The following is a 15,789-nucleotide window of genomic DNA, read 5'->3' on the forward strand; positions in this document are numbered from 1 at the left end:
CCCACCTCTCCGAGCCCAGGTACACCCCCAACACTTTAAGCCCTTCACAACCCCACTGCAAACCCCCTGGAAGCAGAGGAGGAGCCCTATCCCCCCATGCCCCACATAACAGAGCTTTGCTCTTTCCCCAGTTTACCTTAGCTGATGAAGCTCCCTCGTACACCTTCAGACTGGTCTCTAGTTCCTGCATATCTTGCCCATCCCTGACCATCACAGAAACATCATCTGCATATGCTGAGACTGCTATTCATGTCACCACAACCGCCTGTCCAGCACACTCCCTGCAGTCTCCTGCGTAGCAGTCCTAAAAAAGGCTCAATGGCTAGTGTGTATAGCTGCCCAGATAGAGGGCATCCTTGTCTAATGCCCCGTCTCACCCAGACTGGCCTACTGAGCACCCCTCCCACCTTAACCATACATGACGCCCCAGCATACAACAGCTTCACACAGGTCACAAAACTCTTCCCAAACCCAAACACAGACGTCACATTAAACAGATACTCATGATCTACTCTATCAAAAGCCTTCTCTTGATCTAAAGAGACCAGTCCAAAGTTCACATTAGAACCTCTCGACAAGTCCAACATGTCCCTAATCAAGAACAAGTTGTCCGTGATTGAGCGTCCCAGTACACAATATGTCTGGTCCTTGTGTATTATAGAGTCCAAATGGGACTTCAGTCTGTTAGAGAGGACCTTGGCAAAAATCTTGTAGTCCGCACAGAGTAATGCCACAGGCCTCCAGTTCTTAACTTCTTCTGGCTGCAAGCCCGACGTCGGTACACTTATGACAACAGCCAGCTCAAGTGCAGGGCGCGAAATTCAAAATATATATATTTTAAATATTTAACTTTCACACATTAACAAGTCCGAATACAGCAAATGAAAGGTACACATCTTGTGAATCCAGCCAACAAGTCCGATTTTTAAAAATGTTTTACAGCGAAAACAGCACGTATATTTATGTTAGCTCACCACCAAATACAAAAAAGGACAGACATTTTTCACAGCACAGGTAGCATGCACAAAGCCAACCTAACTAACCAAGAACCAACCAAACTAACCAACAAACAACTTCATCAGATGACAGTCTTATAACATGTTATTCAATAAATCTATGTTTTGTTCGAAAAATGTGCATATTTCAGGTATAAATCATAGTTTACATTGCAGCTACAATCAGAAATTGCACCGAAAGCAGACAGAATAATTACAGACACCAACGCCAAATACCTAAATACTCATCATAAAACATTTCTGAAAAATACATAGTGTACAGCAAATGAAAGACAGGCATCTTGTGATTCCAGCCAATATTTCCGATTTATTAAGTGTTTTAAAGCGAAAACACAATATAGCGTTATATTAGCTTACCACAATAGCCAGAAACACAAGCCATTTCCCAGCAGCAAAAGTTAGCGATCGTAACAAACCAGTAAAAGATATATAATTTTTGACTAACCTTGATATTCTTCATCAGATGACAGTCCTATAACATCAGGTTATACATACACTTATGTTTTGTTCGAAAATGTGCATATTTAGAGCTGAAATCAGTGGTTATACATTGTGCTAACGTAGCTACTTTTTCCCACAACGTCCGGATATTTTTCTGACACTTTTTCTGACACACATATTCTGACCAAATAGCTATTCATAAACATAACAAAAAAATACATGTTGTATAGGAAATGATAGATCCATTAGTTCTTAATGAAATCGCCGTGTTAGAATTCTAAAAATAACTTCATTACGACATACAGCTTCGGTATAGCTAGAGTACCCAAAAGCTGGGCGCCGACGACTAGTTCACATGTACGACAGATATATGAAATAGCATCATAAAATGTTTCCTACTTTTGCTGATCTTTCATCAGAATGTTGGACAAGGGGTCCTTTGTCAAGAACAATCGTTGTTTGGATTTAGAACGGCCTCTTTCCCTCTCGATTTAGCAAGCACACTAGACAAGTGGCACAAATCTCTCCATGTCAACAAACGGAAGAGAACGGAACATGGCAAAACTCCCGAAAAAATTCAATAATCTGATTAAACTATATTGAAAAAACATACTTTACGATGATATGGTCACATGTATCAAATAAAATCAAAGCCGGAGATATTAGTCGTCCATAACGGCAGCTTATCAGAAGGCAAATCCAGGTTCCTTCCCGCGCCTTCCTGAAAACAGGAAATGGGTGACATGTCATTCCAAGAGCTTTTATTCCACTTCAGACCAAGATAAACACTCCATTTCTTCTCTCACCTCTTGACATCCAGGGGAAGGTGTATGAGGTGCATGTATACTAATACGTATCATGCCCATTTATAGGCAGGACCCAGAACAGAGCCTCGATTTCAGACTTTCCACTTCCTGGTCAGGAAGTTTGTGCCAAATGAGTTCTGTTTTACTCACAGATATATTTCAAACGGTTTTAGAAACTAGAGAGTGTTTTCTATCCAATAGTAATAATAATATGCATATTGTACGAGTAAGAATTGAGTACGAGGCCGTTTGAAATGGGCACCTTTTATCTGGCTACTCAATACTGCCCCTGCAGTCCAAACAGGTTAAGTTCACACAAGTCCCCTTTTTTGGGCAGGAGAGTCAGAGCCGCCCGACGGCAGCTCATCTGCAACTCTCCTACCCCGACGCATTCACGCAACACGCAAAAGAAATCCTGTCCAATTGTTCCCCAGAATTTTTTGTAAAACTCCACTGGAAGTCCATCGATCCCCGGTGCACGACCAGGGGACATCTGGGTTACGGCCTCTGCCAGTTCATGTGACAACAGAGGAATGTCCATTTCATCCCTCTGTGCCCAAGAGAGCTTAGGGAGTCCTGCGAACAAGACCTGAGCACACATAGGATCACACATTTCTGCCCTATACAACTCAGTATAAAACTCCACAGTCCGCTCCCGCATCTCCCCCACCACAGAGGTCACCCGCCCATCAGACAGCCGTAGACAATGCATACCCTTGGCTTCACTGCTCTGTCTTTCCAAACCAAAGAAGAAGGAGCTGGGAGCATCCATCTCCTTGAGCATGGAGAACCTAGCTCTTACAAGTGCTCCCTTTGCTTTAACCTGGAAAAAACTGCCCCGGTCCCTACATAATTCTGCTAAATTAGCCTGTTGACAGAAAAGCTTAGTTTAGTTTTACATATTCACCCAACACACTCCTCTTTCCCACATCTCTGGCGCCATTTATATTGAGCGAGCCTACCCGAAGAGTCTCCATAAGAAGTGGGAGAAAAGCCAGCAGAGAAATAGACCAATAGCAAAGCTCAAAAAGCCCCAGTGTCAGAAAGAAATTAAACATTTAAACAGTGTCTGAAGGTAAACCTTTACGCACTGTTGTGACCCACTTCCTCAACCTAAACCGTTTCCTGGGTGAGAGGACACCATGCCCCTCATTTCTCATAGCATGTTGTACTGATCTTACAAACTTTCTAGGATCGGGAAAAAAAGCCTCAAGATTAACTTTTTTCCCCTTAGTCTCATTCAGGAACCTTGTCAGTTCTCTCAACATGTACTTAGACCCCTCTGGTTGACTGGCTGTCAGCTCCGGGCCAATTGAAGAGGAGTCTGAAAAAAATAACTCCTCATCCTCTTCCTCAGACTCACTTTCATCCTCTTCTCTATCTTCCACCCTGACCACCTGCTCTTTCTCTCTGGTTAGGGCCTCACCCACAGCAACAGGCAACATTTCCATGGTGCCTTTGTCCACACCCTTTTTCCTTTTCCGCTTGACACCCTCCTCCTCCTCCCCCCCTAATCTCTTACACTTCCCCACTATACTCTCCTCATCCACTAGAAAAACCTGACTAGACCCAGTATCATCTACATCACCCTCCATAGCATGACTAGGCCCAGCATCATCTACACCACCCTCCATAGCATGACTAGGGCCAGCCTCAGCTACCCCACCATCCATAGCCTGACTAGACTCAGCCTCTGCTATACCACCATCCATAGCATTACCTAGACCCAGCACCCTCTACACCACCCTCCATAGCATAACTAGGCCCAGCCTAAGCTACCCCACCATCTCTAGCCTAACTAGACCCAGCCTCTGCTTCCCCACCATCTCTAGCCTGACTAGACCCAGCCTCCACTACCCCACCATCTCTAGCCTGACTAAACTCAGCTTCAGCTACCCCACCATCTCTAGCCTGACTAGGCCCAGCCTCATCTACACCACCATCTCTAGACTGACTAGGCCCAGCCTCTGCTGTCTGCATCTCCTTACCCCCTGCACTTTGACCTCGATTTCCCCCACTGGCGCTTGTACCCTCACCTTGTCTTGTTTATGTGGGCACGTAAAGCTCTTATGCTCCAAATCCCCACACTCAAAGCACCATAGACTATCTGTGCTGGCAAACCCTGTGTATAGCCCCTCCCCATGCCTCACTTTAAAATGCACATTTAGCTGTTGCTCGTTGTTGTTCAGAAACATAAACACTTGCCTCCGGAACGAAACAACGTGCTTAACGGCATCTGCCTGAAAGCCTGCTGACAGTACACGGAAACCGCTAGCAAACTTACCAAAATGACTCAGCTCTTTCCTAATTTGATCATCCGTAAGAAACGGAGGCAAATTTGCCACTACAACTCTTGTTGAAGGGGTAGAGAGAGGTGAAATTGACACCAACACATCCCTTACAAATATTCCGCTAGCAATTAGCCTACCAACCAAATTAGCCCTTTTCATGAACACAACCACAGCTTTGTTCATTCTAGAAGCAGAATGTATAAATTCAGCTCCTACCTGTTCACCGACCGCGAGCAGAACCTCCTCCACCTTAACTCCGTTCTCAGGAACACACCTGAATCCATGCTGTATCGACAGCGTCTCCTCCGCGCTAGGCTGAGAAGCCATTGCGCACACTACACCTTCCAAACCCCAGGAAAGTTACTCTGTCCTCTTCCACCCTAACTTTGAAAAAAAACTTTGGATATCGCTAAAACAAATATTGCATTAACCCTCCACCATAGAAAATAACATGTAAAGAAAATAATCAAGAAAGTTAGTTAGGATAGAGCTTTCCACACCAAACACTCAACCTCCAAAAACACCCAGCATGCACAGAGAGAGAGAGAGAGAGAGAGAGAGAGAGAGAGAGAGAGAGAGAGAGAGAGAGAGAGAGAGAGAGAGAGAGAGAGAGAGAGAGAGAGAGAGAGAGAGAGAGAGAGAGAGAGAGAGAGAGAGAGAGAGAGAGAGAGAGAGAAAATTTGATAGTTAAGAGCTGAGAGAAATGTTTTTGCCTTCCCAGTGTGATATGGAGCTGTTTGTTATTTGAGCTCTGAAAGGGTTTGATTCCTTCTTTTCTTCACCACTCCCAATCAGCTCTGCTACAGACTATATACTACATTGAGTATACAAAACATTAAGAGCATCGGCTCTTTCCATGACACAGACTGACCAGGTGAAAGCTATGATCCTTTATTGAGGTCAGTTGTTAAATCCACTTCAATCAGTGTCGACGAAGGGGAGGAGACAGGTTAAAGAAGGAATTTTAAGCCTTGAGACATGGGTTGTGTATGTGTGCCATTTAGAAGGTGAATGGGAAAGACAAAATATTTAAGTGCCTTTGAAGTATGGTATTCGATGCACCGGTTTGTGTCAAGAACTGCAGCGCTGCTGGGTTTTTCACGCTCAACCGTGTGTATCAGGAATGGTCCACCACCCAAAGGACATCCAGCCAACTTGACACAACTGTGGGAAGCATTGGAGTGAACATTGGCCAGCATCCCCGTGGAACTCTTTTGACACCTTGTAGAGTCCATGCCTCAACAAATTTAGGCTGTTCTGGGAGCAAAAGGGGGTGCAGCTCAGTATTGGGAAGGCATTCCTAATGTTTTGTACCCTCAGCGTATATGTACAGTGTTTGTGTAGACCAGTGGTCACCAAACTTTTCTTAGTCAAGATCACTTTCTGGGTGAAAATGCAAGACGAGATCTACTGCTCAGGTTTTTTTATAAACATGGCTTAAAAAACGTCAGCCTTGGGCCTCCAGAGTGGTGCAGTGGTCTAAAGACACGGCATCGCAGAGCTACATGCGTCACTACAGACCCTGGTTTGATCTCGGGCTGTATCACAACCGGCCATGATTGGGAGTCACATAGGGTTGCGCACAACTGGCCCTGCGTCGTCCGGGTCCGGGTTAGGGTTTGGGGACGGTCTGGCCCGGGGTGCTTTACTTGGCTCGTCGTGCTCTAGTGACTCCTTGTGGCAGGCCGGGCGCCTGCAGGCTGACCTCACTCATCAGTTGAACGGTGTTTCCTCTGACACATTGGTGCGGCTAGTTAAGTGGGCGGGTGTTAAGAAGCGCGGGTCATGTTTCAGAGGACGCATGACTCAACCTTTGCCTCCCGATCCCGTTGGGGAGTTGCAGCGCTGAGACAAAACTGAGAAGAAGAAGAAAAAAACGACTTAAGCCTATGCAACATTAACCAATTAAAAACAGTACTGTAGCAATGAGGTTTGTGCAGTAGGCTATAGGCCCAATACGTCATCACTGCATATTGGCTATGCTTGCTATTGACCAATGTAGGTATATGATCACACTGGTAATAGATCAATTGTTGTATTACTTGAGGCACAGCTAAGTGAGCATAATAATTAGCTTATTTTTTTACTGACTGATGACCTGCATCTGATGGTAAGTCTGAGGGGAGGGAGGGAGCAGTAGTTAGGCTGCCTCTCACCCGCCTCACTGTCCTGCAGCCCTCCTTCCCTCCGCTGAGAAAAGGGGAGCCGGTCTTCCAGCTGATGGCGAAACTCAAGTTGCAAGGGAGTTTTTTTGGTAGGCCAATAGCTGCACTTGATTTGCTCTTTGGGCCTGCTGGGTAGGCAGAGTTTTACCTTCAGACACAGGAAAAGGTTCAAAATGGGAACACTTTGCCTTCCCGTCGCTAGGGCTGCTGAATCAAGTGCACCTACTGCCAAAAGCACGAAATTCATTTACAAAATAGGAACGCAAGGCTTCGCGATCGACCGGTTGGTGACCACTGGTCTAGAGCTTTGATCTGAGGACACATCCTAACTACTCTCCCAAAGACTTACTGATAGTAACGTTGTTGTTGCTGAATGTATCTCATAAGAAACAGTAGGAAAATTAGACTTAGAACAGATTAATAATGTACTCTACTGTACAGAACTTCTCAAAAACATTTCTGTTTCCCTGCTTCATATGGTCTCGTTCTCTCTCTTTGGAAACATCAGGAGGTGTGTTGATTTGGATTGATTTGGAGCTCGCTCCTCGCTCCCCTCCTACCTTCTAAGACGTATTGACCCATCACCCCATCGTCCGGACAACCGTGTTCTGACAGGAAGTGAAAGTGGTGAGGTTGATTGGATTGAACTTCTGCATTTTCATTGGCTGTATTTCTGTATCGGCTAATGCCAGGCGAGCTTTGGGCTGGTGTGAGATGGTGAGATAGTCACCCAGGGGGGCTGTAAACTCGACATCTGCAACAGAACGTTATACACAGTAGACCCAAATGGCACTGAGGAATGATTGATAACTGAAAAGCAAAAACCAGTGTCAAAACCAATGTAGAACAGACTATATGGCAGGTCAGTGGTAGAGGGCAAGTCCTGTAAATCCATTGACTGATTGTCTTGATTGAGCAGGTCCTTATGAACAGTCATAATCTAGTTAAACAGAGCCTGGTAAGCAGAGCTGGCTCCAGGCATAAGCAACATAAGCAGTTGCTTAGGGCACCCGGCTGCTAGGGGGGCCCCAACCTGTAAACATTTTCTTTAAAAAAGATGTGTGTGGGGGGGGACTCAGAATTCAGTCGGGGTCTTAACTTACTATTGAGAGGGTGAATAGTAGAATACACCAGGTGCAATTCAGACATTTGTTTGTGCATCATTCATCAGTTTTTCTCTTGTTATGTCAGTCACTGAAAGTCACTCAATTAGCCAGGTCAGCTAACAATTTTTAGATTGGTAGTTAGTCTAGCCAGCTATCGACAGTAATCATGGCCTGATTACTGACCGGGCACATAGGGCACATGCCTAGGGCCCTAACCTTCAGGGGGCTCCCATTGATTTTGTTAACCATTCTCACTGAGATATCATATTAACATGGCATAACTCATGGCAAAATGTGTAGAATAGCAGGAAATTAGCTTTAAAACTTCTCTCTGCTGTCAAGAGGGGGGCCATTAAATGTTTGCCCCATGATGGGGGAGGTGGGGGCCCCACCAAATCTTGCTTAGGGCCTCCAAAAGGCTAGAGCCGGCCGGCCCTGCTGGTAAGAGTGTCTGTCTGCTAGTCCTTACCTTTATTCCTCTAACTACCTCCCCATTGTTTTATCTTATTTCTGCCTGTGGCTTTATTGGATCTGACACAGCCCCTGTCTCTCTCTCTCTCTCTCTATCCTCCTCTCTCTCTCCCTCTCTTTTTGTATCTCTCTCTCTCTCTCTCCCTCTGTATCTCAGGCTCTCTCCTCCTGTATGTCTCACTCTCTCTTGCTTTCTCTCTCTACCTCTACCTCTTTCTCTCTCAATGCCGCATCTGTTTGCCTACCTCCTAATGATACCATGAAAAACACTTTACTGTTATGCACTAATTCAACTCAGACCAATAGCTCATACCACCAACATGTTGTTTGGTCATTATGCAGCCATTTTAAAGCAATTACATATCACTTTGTCCTCGGCAAAAAATAAAAAAACATGCTCCGAGCAAAAAAGCCCTCATCTAATGAGTATTAAACTTCTAACATTTGTGCTTGTACAGATATAATTAGCGAAGACGTGGGTGGAATAGGCTGTTGGTTTTGAAGGGGAGGTCTGGTTGTAAAGAGTTTAATCTGGGACTAATTCCCTGTGATATTTGCATCTCAATCCGACTGATCTGTCGCCTGTGACAGAGAGATAATCATGAGAGCGGATCAATCTCCCGCTCTTTGTTTCTCTAAACTCACATGCACTGTCTGTCTGGGACGATGGGTCGGGAGTCGAGGCCACAGAGAGTTTTTTTCTGCACTGAGGAAGACCAGTGTTTGGAATGTCAAACTTTGTGGCATAAACTGGATTAACATACTTATATGGATTTGTTACGGACTGTGTGACCTTAGATGTTTTCTTATCTGTTTCTGTCAAGTTGTCAGTGTGTGTATAGTAAACCCTTTCTCTCCTGTGCTTTTCTCTCAGGATGACTACTTCAAAAGCTGGGGTCCTGCCAAGCCAATCGACCAAGGTAAGACCAGACACTATGATGTGTGTGTGAGACGTGTTTGTTTGTGTGTGTGTGGGGGGGGGGGGGGGGGGGGGCATACAGGTTTGTGTGTGTGGGATGGTTAGATGGGAAGGTTGCTATGGGGATAGATGGGAGCATTTCTTCCTCACTCTAAACACCACTTGTGTAACTTCATGAATGTTAGCCACTCCTCTGATTCCGCTAGGTTACCACCCTCTATCTCCTCTGGTTCCGCTAGGTTACCACCCTCTATCTCCTCTGGTTCCGCTAGGTTACCACCCTCTATCTGCTCTGATTCCGCTAGGTTACCACCCTCTATCTCCTCTGGTTCCGCTAGGTTACCACCCTCTATCTGCTCTGATTCCGCTAGGTTACCACCCTCTATCTGCTCTGATTCCGCTAGGTTACCACCCTCTATCTGCTCTGATTCCGCTAGGTTACCACCCTCTATCTGCTCTGATTCCGCTAGGTTACCACCCTCTATCTGCTCTGATTCCGCTAGGTTACCACCCTCTATCTCCTCTGGTTCCGCTAGGTTACCACCCTCTATCTCCTCTGGTTCCGCTAGATTACCACCCTCTATCTCCTCTGGTTCCGCTAGGTTACCACCCTCTATCTCCTCTGGTTCCGCTAGGTTACCACCCTCTATCTGCTCTGATTCCGCTAGGTTACCACCCTCTATCTCCTCTGGTTCCGCTAGGTTACCACCCTCTATCTGCTCTGATTCCGCTAGGTTACCACCCTCTATCTCCTCTGGTTCCGCTAGGTTACCACCCTCTATCTGCTCTGGTTCCGCTAGGTTACCACCCTCTATCTGCTCTGATTCCGCTAGGTTACCACCCTCTATCTGCTCTGATTCCGCTAGGTTACCACCCTCTATCTCCTCTGGTTCCGCTAGGTTACCACCCTCTATCTCCTCTGGTTCCGCTAGGTTACCACCCTCTATCTCCTCTGGTTCCGCTAGGTTACCACCCTCTATCTCCTCTGGTTCCGCTAGGTTACCACCCTCTATCTCCTCTGGTTCCGCTAGGTTACCACCCTCTATCTCCTCTGGTTCCGCTAGGTTACCACCCTCTATCTCCTCTGGTTCCGCTAGGTTACCACCCTCTATCTCCTCTGGTTCCGCTAGGTTACCACCCTCTATCTCCTCTGGTTCCGCTAGGTTACCACCCTCTATCTCCTCTGGTTCCGCTAGGTTACCAACTTCTATCTCCTCTGGTTCCGCTAGGTTACCACCCTCTATCTCCTCTGGTTCCGCTAGGTTACCACCCTCTATCTCCTCTGGTTCCGCTAGGTTACCACCCTCTATCTCCTCTGGTTCCGCTAGATTACCACCCTCTATCTCCTCTGGTTCCGCTAGGTTACCACCCTCTATCTCCTCTGGTTCCGCTAGGTTACCACCCTCTATCTCCTCTGATTCCGCTAGGTTACCACCCTCTATCTCCTCTGGTTCCGCTAGGTTACCACCCTCTATCTCCTCTGGTTCCGCTAGGTTACCACCCTCTATCTCCTCTGGTTCCGCTAGGTTACCACCCTCTATCTCCTCTGATTCCGCTAGGTTACCACCCTCTATCTCCTCTGGTTCCGCTAGGTTACCACCCTCTATTTCCTCTGGTTCCGCTAGGTTACCACCCTCTATCTGCTCTGGTTCCTCTAGGTTACCACCCTCTATTTCCTCTGGTTCCGCTAGGTTACCACCCTCTATCTCCTCTGGTTCCGCTAGGTTACCACCCTCTATCTCCTCTGGTTCCGCTAGGTTACCACCCTCTATCTCCTCTGATTCCGCTAGGTTACCACCCTCTATCTCCTCTGATTCCGCTAGGTTACCACCCTCTATCTCCTCTGGTTCCGCTAGGTTACCACCCTCTATCTCCTCTGATTCCGCTAGGTTACCACCCTCTATCTCCTCTGGTTCCGCTAGGTTACCACCCTCTATCTCCTCTAGTTCCGCTAGGTTACCACCCTCTATCTCCTCTGGTTCCGCTAGGTTACCACCCTCTATCTGCTCTGGTTCCGCTAGGTTACCACCCTCTATCTGCTCTGGTTCCGCTAGGTTACCACCCTCTATCTCCTCTGGTTCCGCTAGGTTACCACCCTCTATCTCCTCTGGTTCCGCTAGGTTACCACCCTCTATCTCCTCTGGTTCCGCTAGGTTACCACCCTCTATCTCCTCTGGGTCCGCTAGGTTACCACCCTCTATCTCCTCTGGTTCCGCTAGGTTACCACCCTCTATCTCCTCTGGTTCCGCTAGGTTACCACCCTCTATCTCCTCTGGTTCCGCTAGGTTACCACCCTCTATCTCCTCTGGTTCCGCTAGGTTACCACCCTCTATCTCCTCTGGTTCCGCTAGGTTACCACCCTCTATCTCCTCTGGTTCCGCTAGGTTCCCACCCTCTATCTCCTCTGGTTCCGCTAGGTTCCAACCCTCTATCTCCTCTGGTTCCGCTAGGTTACCACCCTCTATCTCCTCTGGTTCCTCTAGGTTAACACCCTCTATCTCCTCTGGTTCCGCTAGGTTACCACCCTCTATCTCCTCTGGTTCCGCTAGGTTACCACCCTCTATCTCCTCTGGTTCCGCTAGGTTACCACCCTCTATTTCCTCTGGTTCCGCTAGGTTACCACCCTCTATCTCCTCTGGTTCCGCTAGGTTACCACCCTCTATCTCCTCTGGTTCCGCTAGGTTACCACCCTCTATCTCCTCTGGTTCCGCTAGGTTACCACCCTCTATCTCCTCTGGTTCCGCTAGGTTACCACCCTCTATCTCCTCTAGTTCCGCTAGGTTACCACCCTCTATCTCCTCTGGTTCCGCTAGGTTACCACCCTCTATCTCCTCTGGTTCCGCAAGGTTACCACCCTCTATCTCCTCTGGTTCCGCTAGGTTACCACCCTCTATTTCCTCTGGTTCCGCTAGGTTAGCACCCTCTATCTCTTCTGGTTCCGCTAGGTTACCACCCTCTATCTCCTCTGGTTCCGCTAGGTTACCACCCTCTATCTCCTCTGGTTCCGCTAGGTTACCACCCTCTATCTGCTCTGGTTCCGCTAGGTTACCACCCTCTATCTGCTCTGATTCCGCTAGGTTACCACCCTCTATCTGCTCTGATTCCGCTAGGTTACCACCCTCTATCTCCTCTGGTTCCGCTAGGTTACCACCCTCTATCTCCTCTGGTTCCGCTAGGTTACCACCCTCTATCTCCTCTGGTTCCGCTAGGTTACCACCCTCTATCTCCTCTGGTTCCGCTAGGTTACCACCCTCTATCTCCTCTGGTTCCGCTAGGTTACCACCCTCTATCTCCTCTGGTTCCGCTAGGTTACCACCCTCTATCTCCTCTGGTTCCGCTAGGTTACCACCCTCTATCTCCTCTGGTTCCGCTAGGTTACCACCCTCTATCTCCTCTGGTTCCGCTAGGTTACCACCCTCTATCTCCTCTGGTTCCGCTAGGTTACCACCCTCTATCTCCTCTGGTTCCGCTAGGTTACCAACTTCTATCTCCTCTGGTTCCGCTAGGTTACCACCCTCTATCTCCTCTGGTTCCGCTAGGTTACCACCCTCTATCTCCTCTGGTTCCGCTAGGTTACCACCCTCTATCTCCTCTGGTTCCGCTAGATTACCACCCTCTATCTCCTCTGGTTCCGCTAGGTTACCACCCTCTATCTCCTCTGGTTCCGCTAGGTTACCACCCTCTATCTCCTCTGATTCCGCTAGGTTACCACCCTCTATCTCCTCTGGTTCCGCTAGGTTACCACCCTCTATCTCCTCTGGTTCCGCTAGGTTACCACCCTCTATCTCCTCTGGTTCCGCTAGGTTACCACCCTCTATCTCCTCTGATTCCGCTAGGTTACCACCCTCTATCTCCTCTGGTTCCGCTAGGTTACCACCCTCTATTTCCTCTGGTTCCGCTAGGTTACCACCCTCTATCTGCTCTGGTTCCTCTAGGTTACCACCCTCTATTTCCTCTGGTTCCGCTAGGTTACCACCCTCTATCTCCTCTGGTTCCGCTAGGTTACCACCCTCTATCTCCTCTGGTTCCGCTAGGTTACCACCCTCTATCTCCTCTGATTCCGCTAGGTTACCACCCTCTATCTCCTCTTATTCCGCTAGGTTACCACCCTCTATCTCCTCTGGTTCCGCTAGGTTACCACCCTCTATCTCCTCTGATTCCGCTAGGTTACCACCCTCTATCTCCTCTGGTTCCGCTAGGTTACCACCCTCTATCTCCTCTAGTTCCGCTAGGTTACCACCCTCTATCTCCTCTGGTTCCGCTAGGTTACCACCCTCTATCTGCTCTGGTTCCGCTAGGTTACCACCCTCTATCTGCTCTGGTTCCGCTAGGTTACCACCCTCTATCTCCTCTGGTTCCGCTAGGTTACCACCCTCTATCTCCTCTGGTTCCGCTAGGTTACCACCCTCTATCTCCTCTGGTTCCGCTAGGTTACCACCCTCTATCTCCTCTGGGTCCGCTAGGTTACCACCCTCTATCTCCTCTGGTTCCGCTAGGTTACCACCCTCTATCTCCTCTGGTTCCGCTAGGTTACCACCCTCTATCTCCTCTGGTTCCGCTAGGTTACCACCCTCTATCTCCTCTGGTTCCGCTAGGTTACCACCCTCTATCTCCTCTGGTTCCGCTAGGTTACCACCCTCTATCTCCTCTGGTTCCGCTAGGTTACCACCCTCTATCTCCTCTGGTTCCGCAAGGTTACCACCCTCTATCTCCTCTGGTTCCGCTAGGTTACCACCCTCTATTTCCTCTGGTTCCGCTAGGTTACCACCCTCTATCTCCTCTGGTTCCGCTAGGTTACCACCCTCTATCTCCTCTGGTTCCGCTAGGTTACCACCCTCTATCTCCTCTAGTTCCGCTAGGTTACCACCCTCTATCTCCTCTAGTTCCGCTAGGTTACCACCCTCTATCTCCTCTGGTTCCGCTAGGTTACCACCCTCTATGTCCTCTGGTTCCGCTAGGTTACCACCCTCTATCTCCTCTGGTTCCGCTAGGTTACCACCCTCTATCTCCTCTGGTTCCGCTAGGTTACCACCCTCTATCTTCTCTGGTTCCGCTAGGTTACCACCCTCTATCGGCTCTGATTTCGCTAGGTTACCACCCTCTATCTCCTCTGGTTCCGCTAGGTTACCACCCTCTATCTCCTCTGGTTCCGCTAGGTTACCACCCTCTATCTCCTCTGGTTCCGCTAGGTTACCACCCTCTATCTCCTCTGGTTCCGCTAGGTTACCACCCTCTATCTCCTCTGGTTCCGCTAGGTTACCACCCTCTATTTCCTCTGGTTCCGCTAGGTTACCACCCTCTATTTCCTCTGGTTCCGCTAGGTTACCACCCTCTATCTCCTTTGGTTCCGCTAGGTTACCACCCTCTATCTCCTCTGGTTCCGCTAGGTTACCACCCTCTATTTCCTCTGGTTCCGCTAGGTTACCACCCTCTATCTCCTCTGGTTCCGCTATGTTACCACCCTCTATCTCCTCTGGTTCCGCTAGGTTACCACCCTCTATTTCCTCTGGTTCCGCTAGGTTACCAACTTCTATTTCCTCTGGTTCCGCTAGGTTAGCACCCTCTATCTCTTCTGGTTCCGCTAGGTTACCACCCTCTATCTCCTCTGGTTCCGCTAGGTTACCACCCTCTATTTCCTCTGGTTCCGCTAGGTTACCAACTTCTATTTCCTCTGGTTCCGCTAGGTTAGCACCCTCTATCTCCTCTGGTTCCGCTATGTTACCACCCTCTATCTCCTATGGTAGGTTCATGTGATAAAGAATCTCCACACAGTGGAATCACATAGTGAAATTTTCATTTTATTCTATTGATATTCACTTCTGCAGCAGGACCCACAGATTAATACATAGAGAGAGAGGGAGCCTGCATAATACGTTATGGAACAAGACTTTAAGACGCTACTCTTTCTCTAAGAGCTGGAGAGAGAGAGATGGCTACTAACCTCAACATTACATACTAACCTCAACATTACATACTAACCTCAACATTACATACTAACCTCAACATTACATACTAACCTCAACATGACATACTAACCCCAACATGACATACTAACCACAACATGACATACTAAACTCAACATTACATACTAACCTCAACATTACAAACTAACCTCAACATTACATACTAACCTCAACATTACATACTAACCACAACATTACATACTAACCTCAACATTACATACTAACCTCAACATCACAAACTAACCTCAACATTACATACTAACCTCAACATTACATACTAACCACAACATTACATACTAACCTCAACATTACATACTAGCCTCAACATCACAAACTAGCCTCAACATTACATACTAACCTCAACATTACATACTAACCTCAACATTACATACTAACCTCAACATTACAAACTAACCTCAACATTACATACTAACCTCAACATTACATACTAACCTCAACATTACATACTAACCTCAACATTACATACTAACCTCAACATTACATACTAACCTCAACATTACAAACTAACCTCAACATTACATACTAACCACAACATTACATACTAACCTCAACATTACATACTAACCACAACATTACATACTAACCTCAAC

General features: G+C 47.5%; 1 protein-coding gene across 1 annotated transcript in view; it reads left to right on the top strand.

Moving 5' to 3' along the window:
• LOC129827278 (testican-1-like) overlaps nt 1-15,789 on the top strand; it is a 300,288-nt gene that overhangs the window by 41,359 nt on the left and 243,140 nt on the right. Inside the window, exon 2 of the mRNA XM_055888009.1 lies at nt 9,171-9,216. Coding sequence (XP_055743984.1) covers nt 9,171-9,216 — 46 coding nt within the window. The remainder of the gene's footprint in view (nt 1-9,170; nt 9,217-15,789) is intronic.

This window comes from Salvelinus fontinalis, chromosome 29 (assembly GCF_029448725.1).
Source record: "Salvelinus fontinalis isolate EN_2023a chromosome 29, ASM2944872v1, whole genome shotgun sequence".
NCBI lineage: Eukaryota > Metazoa > Chordata > Actinopteri > Salmoniformes > Salmonidae > Salvelinus > Salvelinus fontinalis.